Source organism: Corapipo altera, unplaced genomic scaffold (genome assembly GCF_003945725.1).
Source record: "Corapipo altera isolate COAL_440 unplaced genomic scaffold, ASM394572v1 47, whole genome shotgun sequence".
NCBI lineage: Eukaryota > Metazoa > Chordata > Aves > Passeriformes > Pipridae > Corapipo > Corapipo altera.
This window is the reverse complement of record NW_020884897.1, coordinates 10,971,705-10,989,653: the sequence shown is the minus strand read 5'-3', so window position 1 is coordinate 10,989,653 and position 17,949 is coordinate 10,971,705. Positions and strand designations below refer to the sequence as shown.

Genomic DNA, 17,949 nt, shown 5'->3' with positions numbered 1-17,949 from the left:
TGAAATGCCTGTTGCTTCTGCAAACTGACACTGTTGTTTGTGTTCTGTTTGCAGCTGCGGGTCTTCAAGTTGGCGAAGTCCTGGCCGACCTTAAACACGCTCATTAAAATCATTGGTAACTCAGTGGGTGCCCTCGGTAACCTCACGCTCGTGCTGGCAATCATCGTCTTTATTTTCGCCGTGGTAGGGATGCAGCTTTTTGGGAAAAGCTACTTGGACAACGTGAAGAAGATAAGCAAGACTGGCAATTTGCCACGGTGGCACATGAACGATTTCTTCCACTCGTTCCTCATCATCTTCCGGATTTTGTGTGGAGAGTGGATTGAGACCATGTGGGACTGTATGGAAGTAGCTGGGCAGCCACTGTGCCTTCTTGTCTTCTTGTTGGTCATGGTGATAGGAAACCTGGTGGTGAGTTCTCAAGATGTTGGGGTTTTTTCTTCCTTTCCTGGTGGGTGTGTGAAAATGTACCATTTTTTAATCCAGGAATGGCAAATCTCACGTCACTCCATGACTTTAATTTGATGAACCAAGTTGTCACCCAGAAAAACTTGTTCCTATCCCAAATACAAAATTGCTAACATTGCATCAGTCATAGGAATGAGGGCTTGCTGGTTTTTTTTTTAGAACAGATAGTTTTTTACCAGAAGTAAGTCGCTTGGGCTGATTATAATGATTTTATTTCTTAGGCCATTCATGGGGGTGAAAAGATTCAAGATCTCTTTTCTATAGAGGTGTGAATATCACCTCAACAACGTCACTGTTTTGGGACATATTTTATTTCCCTTCATTTTTAGTCCAGAACACGTGAACCTTACAGACAACACAGTGTCTTTAACTGGAGTTTCAAATGTCTTTAGCCTGCACGTTCTAGGAAGCTACAGGTTGTGTTTACTGTAATGTCACTGGCTCGCCTGCTTTTTTTAATAGACTACACCATAAGCATGGCTTACATAAGCTCTGAACCTATTAAGACTGAATTATATTTCCCTGTTGACATCTTAAGGAGCGCTTTGCTGGCTTTCAGTCATTGTGGAAATGTTTCTGCTGTTCAGCTTACAGAGCATCTTTGACATTGTGGCTCTAATGGCCTTACTGTTTATGTAGTGAGTTGTTTAACAGTAGATGCTGCTATAAAAAACATGGGGCTTTGCTAGTGATTGCTTTTAGTGGTTGTTTTGCTTTTAAGTACGCAATGTTTTGGTTCTCAGCTGCTGGGATAAAAAAGTTCTTGAACGAGCTTATAGAAAAACAGAGCGTGCTCTTTTGTTTACATTAATTTATATTTTAACAGTTATTTTTGTGCTGAAAATGTTGATTGCAAGGGCAAATTATATTTTTAAGGGGTTTTTTATTATAAAAATCAGAAGTTAAGATGCGATTACTCCAAAAGTGGCAGATTACTTATGTTTTTTTCCGTAGCTTACCGTTTCTATACTTTTTTCTTGGAATTAAATTTGATTAGAGGAGTTGGGGAAAAATGCTACTTTATTTAGAAAAAAATTATTTATTATATCTTTTGGGAGAGTTTAGCCAGAAATCCAGAAAGTTAATCTCCCCCTGCCATTAAGCAATGCATTCTGTGTATGATAATGAAAGCTGGAAATAATATGTGTTAAATTCCAGGGAAAATGTTAACATTTGAAATATTCATGGATTATTAAAAGATGTGAATTAGCAACATCTGATACCCTTAGATATTAACGCTCATCAGTGTACATAAGTTCTGTTAAATATGAAATCTGGTTCAGCAGAGACTGCAATAACATTATCTACATATATTTAACCTTCAGTGCTTGAAAAAGGCTGTCCCAGATGTAAAACCAGATATTGAAAAACTCTGTCAGCATGGATAAGCTGAAGTTATTAGTCAGCTGAAAGCAAAATGCTAGCTTTATTGTTTTCAGCCCACAGTTCTGTAAGGATGTGGCAAAGACCGGTAAATAGAAATGATTCTTGTGTGTGGGTCACTCAAAAAAGAAAAAAGAGAATGATTCATAGGTGATAAAAAGATCAGATTCTGAATCATGAGACTCATCCAGTGTTAACTGCATTACATGGAGGTTTCATGATGTTGATTAGCAGGTAGAGAGGAGGTCATCTTACTCCTCTAGCATCAGCAGAATTCTTGCTTTCTTCAGTGAACATCATCAGACTCAAAAATTCTGGTGTCCAAAAAGCACCACGAGCCCTTTCAAATAAGAATATTGGAGTGCTAAAACTTTTATCTGTAACACCATTGCAATCTGTGCCAGCAAGGTTTCTCTTTTAACTTGCTGAGGTCCTTGTTCCTCCTCTGAGTTTCAAGAGCCAATTTTCATTAAAAATATTATCCTGAGGCTGTATCTCATCTGGACCCTGAATGCTTCTGTGGTGTCTGAAGGCACAGAGGAAATCCTACAGCATTTTTCCTGATGTAGCAGATCTGCACATTCATCTAGACTAAATACTTTTATCTGTCACATCTACCAGTACGTATGGTGGTGTCTGTGCTCACTTTCCTGACAAGAAGGTCAAATATTATGAAGCAGACCTGCTCTTGAACTCCTGTAAGGGCTGCAAACTGGTGATGAAAGTGTTACAAACCACTGAGATTCTGTGGCATGTTCATTGATTCTGTTTGCAGGTCTTATCCAGCCTCACTAACATAAATTCAAAGGAATGGTGGAAGAAAATCCAGGAAAGTTAGTAACCACCCCGGGCAACATCATGTTATAGAGCAGCACAGCTGCTGAAAGGAATTTTAGTAAATCTTTAGTGTTTGGTTTGTATTCATATATCCTAAAAATGTCTTGGACAATTTGTGTGCAGTGCCACACGAAACTATATTTACTGCTGGTCAACTGATATATGAGTCATCTTCAAGGAACTAAACTTCACAACATAGTTGGAAAACTATGTGCTGTGGAACTTCTTTCACACAGTAAAACTGTCCTACTATTGTCAGATGGCAGTTTAGAGTCATTGAAGCCGCTTTAGAAGGTAAAGCCAAACCAGACAGATAATAAAAGTTTCTTCCTCATTTGTAAGAAAGATCTTCTGAAATAGCTGACTGAATAATTATGCTTACTGTTAAGTTTTAAAAAGACCTTAACATATTATGTGTATTTATGTTACTGAGGTTAATAAGGAAAATCACTGAGACAGGAATTATTAAGAAGATGTAGGAGAGTTTGGGCCACAAGGCAGTTCCTGGTGGCCCCTGTTTGAGCAGGTCAGCCAGTGTGAGAGTCTATATGACATCAGCCACTTCTCAGGGGAGAGTTGTGTGTAATGGGTGCAAACAACGTGCATGAATAAAAATGACACCTCAATCACAGACAGAACAACCTCCAACCTCGCTCTGCGTGTGTGACGTGCACTGGCCAAGCTACCCTTTTATTCTTCTGAAGGCCACACAGATGAAAAATGTTTTCTACCAACTTCTCCTGAAATGCCACCAAGTGAAGGACAGCTTGATGTGGCACAGAAATGCACCCACTGTCTTTGCTCATGCTCTGATCGAGCTGTGTCTGACAGACAGCACCCAAAAAGCATCAGTTAGCGTTAACCCCAGCTAAGAGCTGCAGTGCATTAGCTCACCCTCAGGGCTGAGTTCTGGACTGCCCTATCTGATTGACATACACCCCAGTACTTCCATGGCACATCCACCACTGTTCCCCAGTTCACCACAGCTGGTAAATCACTGCTGCATTTCCATGGTGGATTTTGTCTTACTGGAGTCACAGGCATGCCAAGATGTAGAGTCTGTAACCAGGAAAGTGACATTTTCAGAATTTACCTGAAAGGTAAAATATAAGGCTGAAATTGCTTCTTTAGCATCAGTCTTAGGCTTTCTTCCCGCCCCCCCCCCTCAATTCAGGAAAATATTAAAGCCTTTTTCTGAGAATACAATACAAAGGTAGAAAGCATGACCAATTTCTAGGATATCAGGCTATCCTGTAGGCAGAATTGCATAACCATTATTGAATTAATACATGATGCATGGAAATATGAAATACAAAGTGTAAGGTCATGCACTCAGCCCTATTTAAGAATTTATGTTTTCATCAAGTAGCTTACCAGCAGAAATTGTATATGTATTAGTCACTATGGACATCTACATCTGCAATAATTGCATGGAGGTGCCTTTGTAGTCAGATCTGGTTAATGGAGTCTATGAAGTCATAAAATATCTTACCACCCAAAAAATCTAAATGCATTGGATTAAATAGCCCCTAAAACTGAAGTCTTAGGAGGAAAACTCAGGTGTAGAAATCCCCATGTGCATATCACTGGCTGACTGAGCCACTATGATGGAGGGATGTACCAGTACAGTGCACCCACTGAAAAAGTAAATGACATTCTAATTCATATCAGGAATGCTAATCACAGAGGAAAAAAGAGAATATGAATGCTATTGCACAGTGATCTGCAATACTGCATATGCTATACATCCCACTGATGAATGATCCTCAAGAAAGATGAGGGTCTACCGGGAAAAGAACAGCATGGGAATATGAAGTTGAGGAGGGCAATGCAGAGCTAGGCTTGGAAGGAGAACAGTTTAAGTGACAGGATGCTGCTCATCCCAAACAAAGGAATGTAAATCACTGTGAATACCATCACTGGGACTGGAAAGGAGGCTTCTTCTCATTATCAGTCTGGTGAGGTTGTTTGGGAGAACTTTCCAGCCCCAAGCCAGCAGTGTGTGAAACAGATTAGATGGTGAAAAAAACAACACATGTCAGCAGGGGACTCGACTTGGTGACCCAAGAGGACCTTCCAATCCTGTGTTTCCCTATGGTAGTTTCAGTGCCTGGCATGAGCATGAGCTGCTCAGCATGGTTTGGATGAGATTTGAAGTGACCTGCTTTGGTTAAACTCAGTGGAAACTTTTCTCTGAAAAAGTCAGATGCAGCTGAAACTCATCTTTTTACTCTGCTTCCACATCTCAGGAAGCCTTAATGGATGTTTTTTCTGTTATAATTTGGCCCGTGACTGAGACATGCAGAAATATGAAAATGTCACATTCTTGGAATGAAGGGGTTTGTCCCTCTCCACATGCCTTTCCATCAAGTCCGTGTAGGACAGTTCCTTGAAGAGAAGAGGAGCTGGGTCCCATATGTCTCCCTAATACCTTTTTTTTTCTTTGTTTGCTAATGTTCCCTTTAGTTCAATGTGTGTGGTCAAGAAAACAGAACAAAAAACAAAGCAAAACAAAAAATAAACATATAAAAGAGGCAGCTGTGATGTACAGAATATAAATGTGTAAGACAGGGCTGCTGTTTGCATTGCATAGTCTTCAGCATGGGGGCTTTGCTTCTGTATAAAACCATTTCATAGAGTTAATTACAGACTGTTAATAAATAAGCAGCATGATCTCTAATTGAGGAACACAAGGGAGAGTGTATGTGGCCACCTGTGAAGGAGAACTGGTAGCCCACTGTGTGGGAATCCATAAACTAGACAACTGTATGGGAGATTCACAGGCAAGGGACTATCCCCACTGAAAATTGTGGTCAGTGCAGAGTATGGAGAAGTTTAATATTGTGGAGCAAGATGATCTTTTGCATTTATCCTCAGTGCCAGAAAATGTTCTTGAGCACATTTAATTTATTAGTGTAGCACTAGCCATAAATTCCTGTCTCGCCCAATGTTGATACATCTCCATCACTGTAAATTTCTCAGCAGACCATACTGGACTTGAAAGAGGTTTATGGTAATGTGTAAGATTTTCTCTTTGTTTAAGTGAAATGGGTACAGAGAACTATCACTGTTCCACGTGGTAAAATCACAAGTAATAGCAAAATAGCTTCTAACAGGCCTAGGTGGAAGTGGATTACAATATTACATTTAAAGAGCTCAGACAACCAAAGCATATTGGGATGGTCAAAGGTGATCTTCAGATGGAGGCTTGTGTTTCTGCCTGACATGATAAGGCTGTCACTGAGGGAAGATACATCAAAACTCCAACGCTTTTAAAAGGCATGAAGCATCAAACTAGGGAGTTTCAAGGCCATAAAGCTTTTTAGAGGGTGATGGAGAGTTGTTTTACCCCAAAAGGAATGAGGCCTCATTCATTCAGATTGCCTGTGTCAATAAACAAATGAAAATGGAACTCCAATGACAAATGATAGCACTTTTACAGCTATCTCCTTATTTTGTCTTCAAATTATGAAGCCCCATTTTTGTGGTTTTTCCTGTCTATCCCCAGGGAAATGCTTAACTCAAAAGCTGCAGCGGGACTTGCTGCCCTGAATCAAGTAATTATTTTTGCATTTAATGACAAACATGCTCTTATTCACGGGGGCCACTGTAGACATCCACTCTGTGAATAAAGGTTAATCCCCTTGGAGGGAAATGTAGTATTTGTATTGCGTCTGATAATTAATATAAATGAAGTGGAATTTTAAAATGTTGTGTACCTTCTAATTGCAAATACTAGGTTAGATCTGCTTGCTGGAAAAGAAAGTAGGTTTGGTAAGAAGGTATTGCAACTCAAAGTACAGCATTTTAGGGCTTAGCTTGTTAATTTTCAAACCACAGTAGAGGTCTTCGTCCTCCAGCTTTATATGTTGCACTTCTACCACTAGGCAGGTACTCTCCTTGGCATCCACCAGTTCCACTTCTTGCACAATGGAAGGAATAGGGGATAAGATGCAACTACATAAAAGGTGTGGAAGAACAGCTTTTTGCAAGGAAATGGGGAGCTATAGGAGATTTGCAGAGGTGTTCAGATTGTCCCAAGTCTTGCTGGAGCAATTCCTTCCCTCCTCTCTCTCTACACCCCAGTGTTCGCGTCCTGGGTGCCCTTGTTCACCTTATCTGCTCTTTCAGCAGTTCCCAACATTCTGGAAATATGCATTTGTGTTTTGGTTACATCAGCTGAGAAGGCCTGTAGATAAACAGGCAGGAATAGGCATGTCAGTAACAGTCATCGTCAGGGCGGACAGAATCTGCAAAGCGGCGAGCAGAGGGCGTGTGGGGCACCACGGAGGAGCAGGACCCATCAGAAAGCTGCAGGAGCCATAATGAGAGCTGGGAAATACTGGAGATGGGGGCTGGAGAGTTAGAGGGTCCAGAAGAAGCCAGGGAGCCCAAGGGTTCATTAGTGAGGAGTGGAAGTGTCATTTGAGCCTGTCTCGTCAACTTGGACACTTACATAAGGGAGGCGAATTTTTCTTCTCGGGTCACGTGTGACTTAGCAGAAGAGCAGCCCAGAATACATGAATAAGCACAACTGGGGACACAAACAAAGCAGTGTCAAAACAACTGTCAGCATGTTACTGTCCCTTTTGCTTCTACTCATGTACACTTAGGGCTGGGAGGGGGAACATTTGGTGTGATATGGGAGAATTCAAAACTCAGAGGGAAGCAGCTAAACCCCAGCACATTTCCCAGCTTCCCCCTTCGTATTTTTCATGCCAGCTACCTGCATAGTCCATAAGTCCCAAAGCAACTTTAGCTATTTGTATTTCCCATTATCCATCCTTTCTTGAGAAGTGCCTGGGAAGCAGAGCACTCAGGTAGTCGATGCTTTTTTGCAAACATCTGTCTGTATCTACTTAAGTATTAAACATCCTCAGGGGTAGCAAAAGGTCCGCCAGAAACAGATGGCATCATGTGATGCTTCAAAAAGATAAATCCTGACACCAACCATCAATCAGTCCAGTTGCCTCTGATGACTCCCAGCAGAGATGGAAAGCCTTCATCCTCACGTGGGTTACTTGAAATGCAAACCTTTTGCCTCAGACTCCAGGCTTTAAAAATTGCATGATTTGTCAGCAGGCACATAAATAACTAGAATTTATTTTACTGAGTAGATAGTTCCCACCATCATGTGTAACACCAGATGCTGGTGCTAAAAAGTCTGGGGAAATTAACCTCACTGTAATTATGATGGACCATCAAAGGCTGCTGGTTTTCCAAAGTACCATTGTATGGTAGATTAAAAAGCTGGGAGGTTTAGGACTGCTTTGCCCAAGAGATGTGAGGGAAATGCACCTGAGAACAGACAGGAGGACAAACTACCTTCAAAATCTACTCCTAAAAAGTGATCTGCTTCCTTCTGTCAATCCAGATTTATGAGTGTCTGTATCCTGCTACAGGCTCAGCTGTTTCTTCTGAAGAGTTGAATCTTGGCACTTGGTGACTAATCTGAACCTGCATCTTGTATTAGGGGACAAGTGTGTTCAGTTGCTGTTTTCAAGGTGCTATATGGTGTCCTTGTCAAATATGTACTAAAATCTGCCAATTTTTTCCCTGCAACATTCATTCACAGAAAGACAGATTTTAAAAATACAAATAGCCCAAATCCCCAAAACAGTTGGCGTACAGAAGAGAAGTAAGCTTTTGCTTCTGATGCAGCTCAAAGGAGGATGAAAACAAAAGGTGAACTAAGGCTTTTTTTTTTAATCTGTGACATAAGGAATTTCCAAAAACAATAATCCAAAGCAGATTCATTGGTGGGCTGTGCCAGATTTTGGTAATTGGTGTAGATTTTAATCAGTAGAATCATAAATGTTGCTTCTTGATCTATAAATGATTCACTGGGATATATCAGAGAGAAATAAAATCTCATAATAATGCCAGTGCTCTTCTGTAGGTTTATATATAAGGGAATAGAAAACTATCTCCCATTAACGTTCGTAGGTGTGAGATCACTTGGAAATATGGAAGAAGAAGAACCACCCTCATGCCCTTTGTTCTAATTGTGTTTCCAAATCAGAAATTTTTCTCTAAAAATATTGTTTAAGCATTGATTCCATTATATGAGCTGCTGACAAGATGAAAAATTTTTAATATGATCCACCATATATATATATATATATATGTATATTCACATATATATTTTATTTCTGAAGATACTAGTGAATTCTTTTTGAGGTTTGGTTGTAATCCAGGAATTGGACAGGAGCTGAATTTTTATTTTGAAAACTGTAGCCCTGTTGATATAGTAGGCATCTGCAGGGTAAAACGCTGCCCACTTTTTGTTCTACATTTGTCCTTGGTTCACAGTGTAAGTAGGGTTTTGTCAGTGGTTAAGCTTCCTAATAGGTGGGTAGTTATTAAAAATCTAGAAGACACTGAGTCAAATTTAATTGGACAAGAGTGTGCAAAAGTAGGTACAACTGAATGTGTCTCTTTTTATTAATGTCACAGTACGTATTGTCTGGATGTCGTTGAAAGGGTAATGACAACAGAATTATTCCTAGCATGTGTTGAGGAAAAGTCAAGCTTTTTAAGGTTAAAATGGACCAGGTGGTACAAATTTAATACATTGTTCACTACTCCTTAACATCTTATACTTTAAAAAAAAGTTAAAAATATTACTTTTCCCCACCAAAACTAAGCAGTGAGTAGAGTATTCTAACAGTTGCCTCTAGAAACATCTTGTTGAAAAGAATATGTAAAACAAACAGCTAGTCCTGACATCCTTAGCCTTCTTAGCAAGAGGTACTGGAATTTATCTTTCCCATGGACAGTGTATATTTATAACTGCTTTTCTCCACCTAGCACATGCATGGCAACATGGTCTGTGTCTTCCCAAGGAAATATGCTGAAGAATGCATTTGGAAACTAAATGTAGTACACAGGATTAGATACCATTTTCCTGCCTTTGGGGATTTTATTGAACAGTAAGAAATTCCTGCAGTCAAAGAGGTCCTTTGGTCTCCTGCTACTCTTCCATATTTCTTTCTGTTTCTGAAAGTCCACTTGTCTGTGTCTTACTCTGTTAGACTTCTCTAAATTCAATAAACCCACTGACCCACATTTACTGAGGAAAATTTCCAGCAGATACAGATCTACTCCATCAATTTTGTATTACTGCAAACAGTGCAAAGGAAAGGAAAATCAGACCTGCTGGTTTTTTGTCCCTCTTAACATTTTTATTTCTTTCCTGCTATATAAGTCCCTTTTGTTCTGTTTCCCTGACATGTAGATTCATCACTCCATATCCTTGCAAAAGTCCCTCTCCATCTCTCCTGTAGCCCTTTTAGGTACTGCAAGCTGCTATAAGCTCTCCCCAGAGCCTTCTTTCTCCAGGATGAACTACCCTAACTCTCTTAGCCTGAATTCATAGGAAAGGTGATTATAGTTATTCTCTCACATTACCCCATATCTCTGCTGTAGTCTTCCTAGTTTCACACTTTGAGCAAATCTCCTCTTTTCACATTGCTTTGGATTTCTGAGTTTCATGTCATCTTCTGCAAGGTCCATCTCCTCCTATATCTTGACTTCACCCTTCCCAATGCACAAGCAAATTCCAAGACTCTGTCCTGAAGCTGTTTGAAACTCATGTAATTATTTCAGTGCAAAAGTGGTTTTATTTTTTTGACCAAGCCAATTTTTGTACAGAAGCTTTACCATCTGTAGGTCACAGTAGTATTTTCTCACAAAAAGGGTACATGCTGACTGATCTTAGGACTTGTTTTTAAGTATACTCGATAGTTTCCATGCTGAATTTTCATGGAGATGAAAAGAGGAATTACATATGTTTTTTGGGGATAGGTGATTTTTGTCAACTCTACTAGTAGTTAATTCCCGTGCCCCTGTGTTTGCAGCCTCCTCCCCACCATGAGTTCCCTTCTCTTCCTGGCCTCCCTCATGTAGACTCATTCATTGCAACTGCACAACTAAGAGCACTCTCATGCTTCTTGTGCTACAAACTCCTTTGTATGGAGGTTTCTTCCTGGAAAGCTTCCATGTCCCTTCTCCCCTCCTGTAATTTTCTTGTCTCCCACATTTGGATGTGATGCCATCCCATTTCTGGGATGGTTTGGCAAGTGCAAAATGCCTGCTGTTTGAAAACACAGGCAGGTGGCTGCCTCTATAAACTGGCTTAAGGCATGAAAACAAACATTGTGAGTGCCCCTCCTCTGGCACATTCCCTGGCCACCCCATTCCAGTTGATACCTGGGCTTTCAGGGAACAGTCCTGGCTGGGCAAAGCAGCCAGGGAGCAATCCTACCTGGGGGAAGAGCAGTCAGCTGTTTACCCTCAGGGATGGGGAACAAGCCTTGGCTTGCCTTGGCTTACTACTGTAAATGCAATTTTTAGATCATAAAATGGACTAGCTGCCTAGGTCTCAGTGCTTCTCTTCTCCCTAGCAGATTGGCAGTAAGCATAAACTCATAAAAATGCTCCCATGGACAGCTTACACCATCAACTTTCTCCTTTGCTTACTCAATTTTATGTTCATCTTTCACTAAATAAGATTTTGAGTAACCCCAGTTGCTGGGATTTCAGCCAGTCGCAGAGAATACAATTAATAAAACCTCCCAATTTTCAAATTTCCACATCAGCAAAGCACTTTTGTATTTCCTGATATAAGAAGGAAGTCAAAGTTGATGTCATCACACCTGGAAAGAAGAGCTTTCTTTGATCATGTGTTTGAGCACAGCCTTGGTTTCAAGGATGCTGGTAGCCAGTCCTCCATGAAGTGCTTTTCTCATGTTTCTAGTAATGCTTCTCTGAAAAACACAGCTTTATCCTGTAGGAAGAAAGGACACTCACCTCCTTCCCTTTCTTCCCAAGGATGTCTCCTGGGGGCTTTAGGAAGCACTAAGAAACTTGCAGAATTAAACTCAACTAAGCCGGGATCAGGCGATGGCAGAGGAAAAGGGTCACTCTTCAGGATGGCAGTGAGAGCTGTGTGTCAGCACCACCCACCTTGCAGAGCTTGGCTCTCATTTTGGATACATAACTGGCACCACTCCTGCTGAACCCTCCTGCCCTGTTTCTTTAATGAAATATGGAGGGTTGTCCCACTTTTGAGTTGTGGGTCTTCTCCAACAGGGGTATGTGAAAGCCTCAAGCCCAGCCATGTGCTGTGAAGGCAGGAGATTTCATACAATGCAAAATGACTAGTAGAAATCTATTTTGTAGCTTTTCTGAAGGAAGCCCTCCTTGGCTGTCAGGCAACTCTGTCACTTTGTTCCGCCCTCCAAGGAATTTGCACTTGCAAAATGCATAAAATCAGAACCTCCTTACACCTCCCAAATTCACTACAGAGTTATCCTTTTCACATTCCACTTAATAGGAAAGAGTAATTTTGTGATGGAACCCAAATTGTAATATTAAACCTGGGAAATGGATCAGAAAGTAACATTTTTAAAGGAAATCATGTTCTCCCTCAAAAAAAAAAAAAAAAGGTGAAGCTTATGTTCATTATTTCTTGGCTCTCTGATTTAATTTTTGAGTCTCTGGGCCTATCCTTATGTTGATTTTATTTTGGTGTAATACATTGGCTGCAGGAAAACCATTGCTTACTGTGGCCATTATCATTGGTTTTCTTTCACCATTATTCTGTTTCCATATGGGTTTTTATCCTTTTGGTGCTCTGTGGCTTAGCTTTCCCCAGAGGTTTTCTGCCATGTGTGAATGGAAATCACCTCTTTCCCTTGATCTCCAGTCCTGACTGTCCAAGGGACAGAATGGCCTCTGGATGACAGATGCAGAACCAGCATAATCCTTGGTCACAGCGGAGTGTCCTCTTCTCAGTGGGTAAATTCAGGTAAAAACCACAAAGCTTTAACTTCCAAAATCAGAGGGTTTTTTTCTTGTGTCTAGTCATTGTGTATAATTGGTAGAGCAGCTGATGAGGTCTTATTTGCATACAGCTAGGGAAAATATTCCAGGGATAATACAGGAGTTTCTCACCTGTCATCAATCCTTACGGGAAGCAGCAGTAGCAAAGACCCTCAAGTGTGTTGAGTCAGTCCAAACCTTTGCAGTCTGTCTTACTCTCTAATCGTCCTGACATCCTCACTGCCGCAACAGCTAAACACCTTTGTTGACTTAGCATAAAGGTAATTGTGTCTTAGCTTAGAATCAATAAACTTTCTGTAGTTTCTCTAATGCTTTTGGGGTGTGTTGAGCCTTCAGCATCCCAAATACAGCTGTTTTTGCTGGGAGAAGTGTTCAACTGGACTTGTCTGATAGCATGTTTCTTTTCTGTCTAGACAGTGGCTTGAGAAGTCCATAGCAGCTCTGAGGGAGCTCTTGTTATGCTGGGGAATTAGTGTTGTTTTGCTATCTAATGAAAAACCTGCGGGAACATGTTTGTTTTTATGCTGTGGCTGTAGCAGGGGAAAGAATTTATCTGCCTCCTCTCACCATCTCACCCTCCTCTCATAAAGCACTTGGAGACTAAGAATTTCATATCAGAAAACACTGGGTTTCCAAAGACTCATCTGTTGATATTTCTAAGGGACATATTTTGAATACCACTGAAAGTCAGCAGCTACAAGAGAAATCTAAATTCAGTTCAATATTTCTTAACCAGCACTTGGAGTGGTACAGCTTGTCTGCACATTTCTATTCACATAGGTGGGTAACAAAAGAAAAATACTCAGCAGCATGAAGCAACCACCAGGTTGTGGTAAGAAGTGTCGTGCATTGCTTCAGATCTGGGTTTCAAGGACTGTGTTTTAAGTGGGAAGGACATAGGCCCCTCGCTCTTCCAGCTTTTGGGGTGCTGCAGAAGCTAGGGGTGAGGAGAGGCAGAGACTGAAGGTTGGTCCCTGTGAGACAGGAGCTGGGGATACACCAGCCTCCCCTCCCACTTCAGCCTCCCTTCCTGAGAGGCATTTGCGTCGTGTGGTCCATTGTGTCAGGCTGACAGCAATGTCGAGGTGTTCCCTTTGCCTGCCTTTCCCTCCCAACAGGAGGTACCCAAGACAGATCTGATGTACCCCAGTGCTAGTGCAGCTTTATATCTCCACTGAAAGAGCAGAGGGATGAATGGTAGCTTAAAATGACCAAAAAAATTCTTCTGTGACACAAAAGTGATGTGAAGGGGCTTAATCGACCCTGCCATTACTCAAAGAGATTTGCTCCTATATAAAGTCGTGAGAACAACGCTGAGGAATCTGCCCAAAAAATTATGGATACCCCTTTAACCTCTGAAATGAGATACTGGGTGACAATTTCCCCCACCCATGCACATCCCATCAACAACTGCCATCCAGCATCACTTCTCTGCCCTGAACAGCTTAAATACAAACAGCTGCACAAGAGACCACCAGTTATGTGGGGAAACATAGTGTCAATACCTGAAGTGGAGAATGGTCAGAAAAACTCCCGGCCTTATGGTAAATACCACAAAAGCCCTAATGGGATAGGGAAGACATTCATCTCACCCAGTTCCTAGAGTCTACCTGAAGATAGCTACAGCTGTATCAGCCACCCTACCTATTGTTCACATTCAACAGAGAGAAAAGGCACTTTTATTCCTTAATTTCATCTCATGTGTGCAGCCATCAGCTTTAGAATGGGACACACTGGGCTCAGGCTCCTCTGCCCATATGGATTGGACCCAGCCTGCCTATAGAGAGAACCCTGAAGACAGTATGAGTGCCAGCCATGCCCAAGGATGAACATTCCAAGCATGTTCTGTTCTGTGCAGTGTTCAGCACAGGCAGGGAAATGCACGTAGTAGTTGGGGCCGGGGGTAAAACCAGGCCTTGTTCTCTTTGTTCTGAGGGTAAATAGAAATCATTCACATGAAATCACTTAAGTTATACCCACTTTTGTATTTGCATATGAAAAAATTATTCCTACCATATTACTTGCATTTTTTTCTTTCCTGGGGATAACATCCACTTTCATTACCATCATAAAGTAGTTCAGAGATTTTGCATAGGAAATAGACTGTATTTGGTGTACAGTTTCTATTAAATTTCATTTTCTTATATTTAAGCAGACAAACCAGTTATTTCACTAAAGAGGTTTATGCAGAGTTGATAAGAAAAAATTCCTGTTGCAACAAACTGATACTATAGTGCCCCACAAACCTCTCATCTGCAACTGCTGGCCTGCTTGTAGGCTCAAACACAGTCCACTGGGGAAGTTGTGTGGCTGCAAGGCAGGAAATCCGTATTCCCATCTCCCTGTGTTTTCCTAGCTGATCTCAGGCAAAAAACATGAAGGAGATCAATGCCGCTCCATCCTGTGTTCTCCCCCACCTGCCCCAGGCCACAAGGACCTTGTGCCAGTCTTTTGGTATCATGATCATTTTGACAGCAAGAAAGTAAGATATCAAAAGAATGGGATTATGAGATTGACTGCAGGATAAAGAAAAACTGGGCTGGAAGGATATAAGCTTCTTATCCAACACAAATATCTGAAATAATAGAAAAGGGAATATAAAAATAACTGCTCATGTAAATTGCTTTTTGCAGGAGTACTCCCTCTTAGTAAACTTTGCCTTGGGATGAACGTGTATTAAGGATTGGAAAATACACTTCCAAGGAAACAAATAATCCTCCAGTAACAGAGAGACTGACTACATGACCTATTACTGCAGATCTCAGATCTAACACTTACTTGATGCAATGAAAACCCCTTTCTGAGCAGTTTTTCTTTGCAGCTTCATGGATTTTGTGACAGTAAACAAAATATAACAACTGGTACCTATTTTATTAGGCTTGCTAGAAGTCATCAAGGTCTCCAAAGAGAAAACTGCATCTTTCCCATCTGTGCTAGCCAAAAAACGGTGCAGATTTCCATTGTCGTCCAAAAACAAACAGGAAGGAAGAAAATCAGATTTTTCCACTGGTCAGAGAGTGCCTGAAGAGATTCTTGCTGGTCTGTGTCTACCAGGCACTACCAGGGAAGTACTTTTGCATATGTTAAGGTCCGTAGGACCTGTTTTATTCACAAAAAAAGTATTAGATAAGTAGTTTATGATCCTGGCAGGTAGCTCATGTGCTCCACTGTCTGGGCTTTCCTGTGCAACTAAGTGACAGCAGTGACAATGAGCTACCACAGGGTTACAATTTGGTTTAACGACTTGCTTTTTTGCATGATAGATTTCACTGGTTGGGCACCTTCTGCTCTGGACCCCATTGTTACAGAAAAACCTGTTTGGCTGTCTCCTAGGAGATTCTTCCTCCACAGGGAAGCACCCTCAAGTGATGTAGGTCCCTTGTAGCTCCCCTCAGCTGTCCTTCCAATCCTCTGTCTCCTGCAGAGAGAATGGTACTGGTGTTGTTTGAAGGGTCGTGTGGGTTTACAAGCAAACAAATGCACTTGAAATCAGCTCCTGAACTGCTCTGCTCTATGAGCCTCCCCCTGCAAGGATGATCCCATCTTTGATTCCAGCCTTTGATTTGTCCTATGTTGTCTGGGCAGATGAGAAAGTCTGCCCTTAATTGCTGCTCAGTGTGAAAGATCATTTAAACTTCATGCACAGACAGTATCAGGAGTTTGAAAATCAAACTCACTTGTTTTGTGGACAGTCTGTGATCAAGGCAGATCCCACTACAGGAGAAGCTGTTTGTGTGAGCTCACACAAGATCTGCCAGCAAACAGGACCAGTACTTGAGGTTCTCACTTTGGAGATGACTTAGCCCTGCCACTCAACCTGTGCAGGTGCAACATCATTCTTACTACTACCTAAATGAAATACAGAATTATTTTCAGTCTGCTAAGAAATGGCTTTAGACTTCCCAGTGGATTTTCAGCCTATATTCTGTGCAGCACTGAGCACAGCGTCAAATCCCCTCCTGGGTGACACAGTGAGAGTGCAGGGTAGGGAACGCAGTGCTGAGTCAATTCACAGGAGGGCAGGAGGGCTTTAGGGCTGCACACTCTCTGACTGAATGACAGATGGAAGGTTAAATACATAAAGATTTATATCCCTTTCATTTTTGCCGAGTCAAGGTAAATAAAAAAAAATGGAAGGGAAATGAGGGAGTGGCCTCATTCCTGTGGGTGGGTCCTTCCAATTTCAGATACCCTGTGATTTTATGTTAGTTATTTGACCTGCATGGATAAGTGCTCTAGCTTTAATCTAGCTCTAAGATGCTAAACCTAAGTTAAGCTTTGATAGGCACCACCAGAGATAGTTCAGTTCTTCAGCATCTCCTGGGATGCCAAACTGTCTCCATTGTCTACAGATATCCTAGGAAAACTCCTCCACTTTAAGTACCTCAGGGAAGCACCTGACATTAGCCTGGATTAATCTGATTGTTTGTGCCTTATAGTGGCACAACCAGAGCTACAAACTTTGAAAAGTATGCTGGATTGTCATTAGGCTAAACACTTAACACAATTATACTAAAGGAATTGGGGTTTCTTTGAGTGTATCTTGATTCCTGACCTCAAAGATCAAAAAAGTGACCTGCTTTCACAGTCTGGCTGCTCAGTGTCACTGGAAAGCAGATTTCTTTTAAAAGGGGGTACATATGGACAGACAAATCTGCCATTGCTTTTGAAAACTGAGGTAATCTTTAGCTTGCTTTTAGCTAAACTGAAAGCATTGCCTTAGTAGCCAGGAGGACTGGATATTATTAGTAACCTATTACAGGAAACGTGGTGTGTCATGGGTTAGGCATATATTTTTCTGGAAAATACAGTATGTAGTGAAATGGGGAGAATAAGTAAACATGAAGTGCTTATTCAGCAGTTCACTCTATTTGAATGCCCAGCAATGCAACTCTGAGGTTACCTGCTTATAATGGAACGAGGGAATGATATTTGAGATTTATTTTTGGCTAAAAGCATGAAGTGCAAATAGCTCTTTGTGCAAAACATCAACTGTGCTTCTGGTAAGTAAACAACATTGCCTTTATAGTCCGTGGTAAATAACAACAGTAAGGGTGTTACCACCTATTATATATACCTGCAGGTGTATCTACATAAACTTGTCTAGCTGTAGTTTGATGTCTGAAATAAACACAGAAAAGCAAAACAAGGCATTTCAAACAAATTTTCCTGTGAACAGCAAAATTAATGAAGTACAGGACGAAATTCAGCTTCAACTAACCAAATTCGGGTGCCTACGTGGAGGTATTCATGTATGGAGAAGACACCTGAGCTACTACTAGTCTACAGAGATCTAGGACTTGGCTCAGTTTTGTCTAGGACCACTGGGGACACTCTAAGGTATCCATCCTGGTCTTCAGCTGGACATAGATCTCCCATAACAGTGTGTCCTGTTGGTCAGTTGCCTCAGGATGG

At 41.2% G+C, this 17,949-nt stretch overlaps 1 protein-coding gene across 10 annotated transcripts in view; it reads left to right on the top strand.

The window, feature by feature from the left end:
* SCN5A (sodium voltage-gated channel alpha subunit 5) overlaps positions 1-17,949 on the top strand; it is a 214,058-nt gene that overhangs the window by 121,799 nt on the left and 74,310 nt on the right. For all 10 annotated transcript variants that reach the window (XM_027648407.1, XM_027648406.1, XM_027648405.1 and 7 more), the window contains one exon: positions 55-411. In XM_027648407.1, coding sequence (XP_027504208.1) covers positions 55-411 — 357 coding nt within the window. The remainder of the gene's footprint in view (positions 1-54; positions 412-17,949) is intronic.